Source organism: Triticum dicoccoides, chromosome 6B (genome assembly GCF_002162155.2).
Source record: "Triticum dicoccoides isolate Atlit2015 ecotype Zavitan chromosome 6B, WEW_v2.0, whole genome shotgun sequence".
In the NCBI taxonomy this organism is placed as follows: Eukaryota; Viridiplantae; Streptophyta; class Magnoliopsida; order Poales; family Poaceae; genus Triticum; species Triticum dicoccoides.
This window is the reverse complement of record NC_041391.1, coordinates 83,912,689-83,914,619: the sequence shown is the minus strand read 5'-3', so window position 1 is coordinate 83,914,619 and position 1,931 is coordinate 83,912,689. Positions and strand designations below refer to the sequence as shown.

Below are 1,931 nucleotides of genomic sequence, written 5' to 3'. Positions count from 1 at the left end.
GCAGCAGCCAGGATGGACCCGAGGCCGCCCCCAGATCCACCTCCAGACGGCGGCAAAGCCCAGCCGCGGACTGCCTAGAGTCCCCCGAGGCCCTGGTCTTCGTGGAGAACTTCTTTACCAAGGACTTCTTCCTTTTCTTGGCCGCCGAAGGGCCCACCGGAGGTAGGTCTTCAATGCCGGACAGCAACGGGGAGGTGGGGCGAACTGGCAGGTTGGAGCACGCCGCCGACAGGGGGGTACCCTTCGAACCAGCCGCAGCCGCAGGCCCACCCTCGACACCAGGCACCGAGCCCTGAACCCCACCACATGTCGGAGCCGGAGCACAATCCTTCATCAATTCTTGCTCAGCAGGAGATAGCCCATCCCACGCAGACTGGGTGAAGCAAGGATCCATACCATTCAACGAGTCCTCAGGACCCCCACCGCCCTCCTCGTTTTTATCATCATCACCCGAGGCCGGGGGGGAGGGGGAGGAGGAGGGGAGGCCGAGCCAGGAGCACCTTCCACCTGGACTCGAAGACGGAAAGCACCAGCTGCCGGGAAAACATCAACAGTGCCACGAATGCATATCGGGTCCACACACCACCCCCGAAGCCGAGCTGGACCAAGAACAGTCAACGAAGCTAGATCAACCTCGATTCGTTTCCCAATCAGCACCCCAAAAGCCATCAGGAAAGACGAGGTGCGCATGCTGGGAGGCACATCATCCACTAACACCCAAACATCAGATAAAGAGGAGATGTTCTCCGACCCGTTGGAAGCAGCTTTGACCGATACCACAAGTTGATTCAGAGGAAGAGTGAAGCTGGTGCAGGAAGACATCATGCGAAGACTCTCTTTAGAAGGGAAAGTGGCCACAAACTCGAAGTCAGATAGTTGGCGAATCTGCCAATCCCAACCACCTTCATCCCACAAACGGAGTTCGTCCAGGAGAGCTTGCGGAGAGATGCGCTTGTCTTGGACAGAAATGACACCAACATTGGACAGCGAGGGGTTGGGGGCAGCAGCAGGAACTTCCTTGTCCAGGGCAAAGAAAGAGCAGCCAGGGAGGCCGATACGGTAGTGGACGAAAGAAGGAGGCTTGATCCTACTATGACAATCCACCGTGAGGTGGCCATCCTCCCTACAGATGAGACAGAACGGAGGATTCTCGCAACGGGACTGAAAGTGGCCAGGGCGGTGACACGCGAAGCAGGTGAGAATGGGATTGGAAACCTGGGGGTGGGAGGGGTTGCGGTTCGCGCCACGAGAAGGCGGCGGGGGAAGGATGCCATCACCAGGAGGACCGACACCGGCACCAGCGCCAGCGCCACGCCCCGCAGCCGCACCGACCGGGCGCCGGACAGGGGCCCCCGAGCCACCACGGGGGACGAAGCGGGACGGCCTGCCGCCGCCCACCGCCAGCGCCCGCGGCGGCCCACCCGTGGGGGCAAGCGAGGAAGGAGACGAGAAGGGCCTGGCCTTTTCTAGGGTTTCTTGCTTCCGCTGCTGATTTGCAACGGCGCCGCTCCCCTATCCGATGCTTCGTCAGATCCAAGCCTCCCCCTCCCCTCCTTCTCCCCTTCGCGTCGGTGGCTGCGATGGATCGCTCCCGCGGGTCCTCTAGTGAGGCTGTCTCTGGCCTCAAGCGGGGGCGGGACGGATCTGGTGACGCCGCTGCGGATCTAGAGTATGAGGCGTCGCTCCGCGCTAAGCTCCAGGCCTCGCGGTCGGAGACGGGCGCCGCGTCTCCTCGTGCGTCTGGATCCGGGCCAGCGGCCCCTCCGCCCCTGGCGCCCTCTGCTCCGGTGCCTGTGGCTGATCCTTGGGAACAGGCGGTGCGGGGGAGCCGGGCGGGATCTTCGGACCCCTTCGGACCCATATATAGCCGGTGCCAGCCAGGCCGGGCTCACTCAGAGGGGCCGAAGGGGGAGAGAGTCGCAAATGGGCCG

At 62.9% G+C, this 1,931-nt stretch overlaps 1 protein-coding gene across 1 annotated transcript in view; it reads left to right on the top strand.

Annotated features, from left to right (window-relative positions):
* Positions 1 to 1,580: 1,580 nt before the first annotated feature.
* Positions 1,581 to 1,931, top strand: part of LOC119320803 (putative receptor-like protein kinase At3g47110) — a 4,580-nt gene continuing 4,229 nt past the window's right edge. Inside the window, exon 1 of the mRNA XM_037594745.1 lies at positions 1,581 to 1,708. Coding sequence (XP_037450642.1) covers positions 1,581 to 1,708 — 128 coding nt within the window. The remainder of the gene's footprint in view (positions 1,709 to 1,931) is intronic.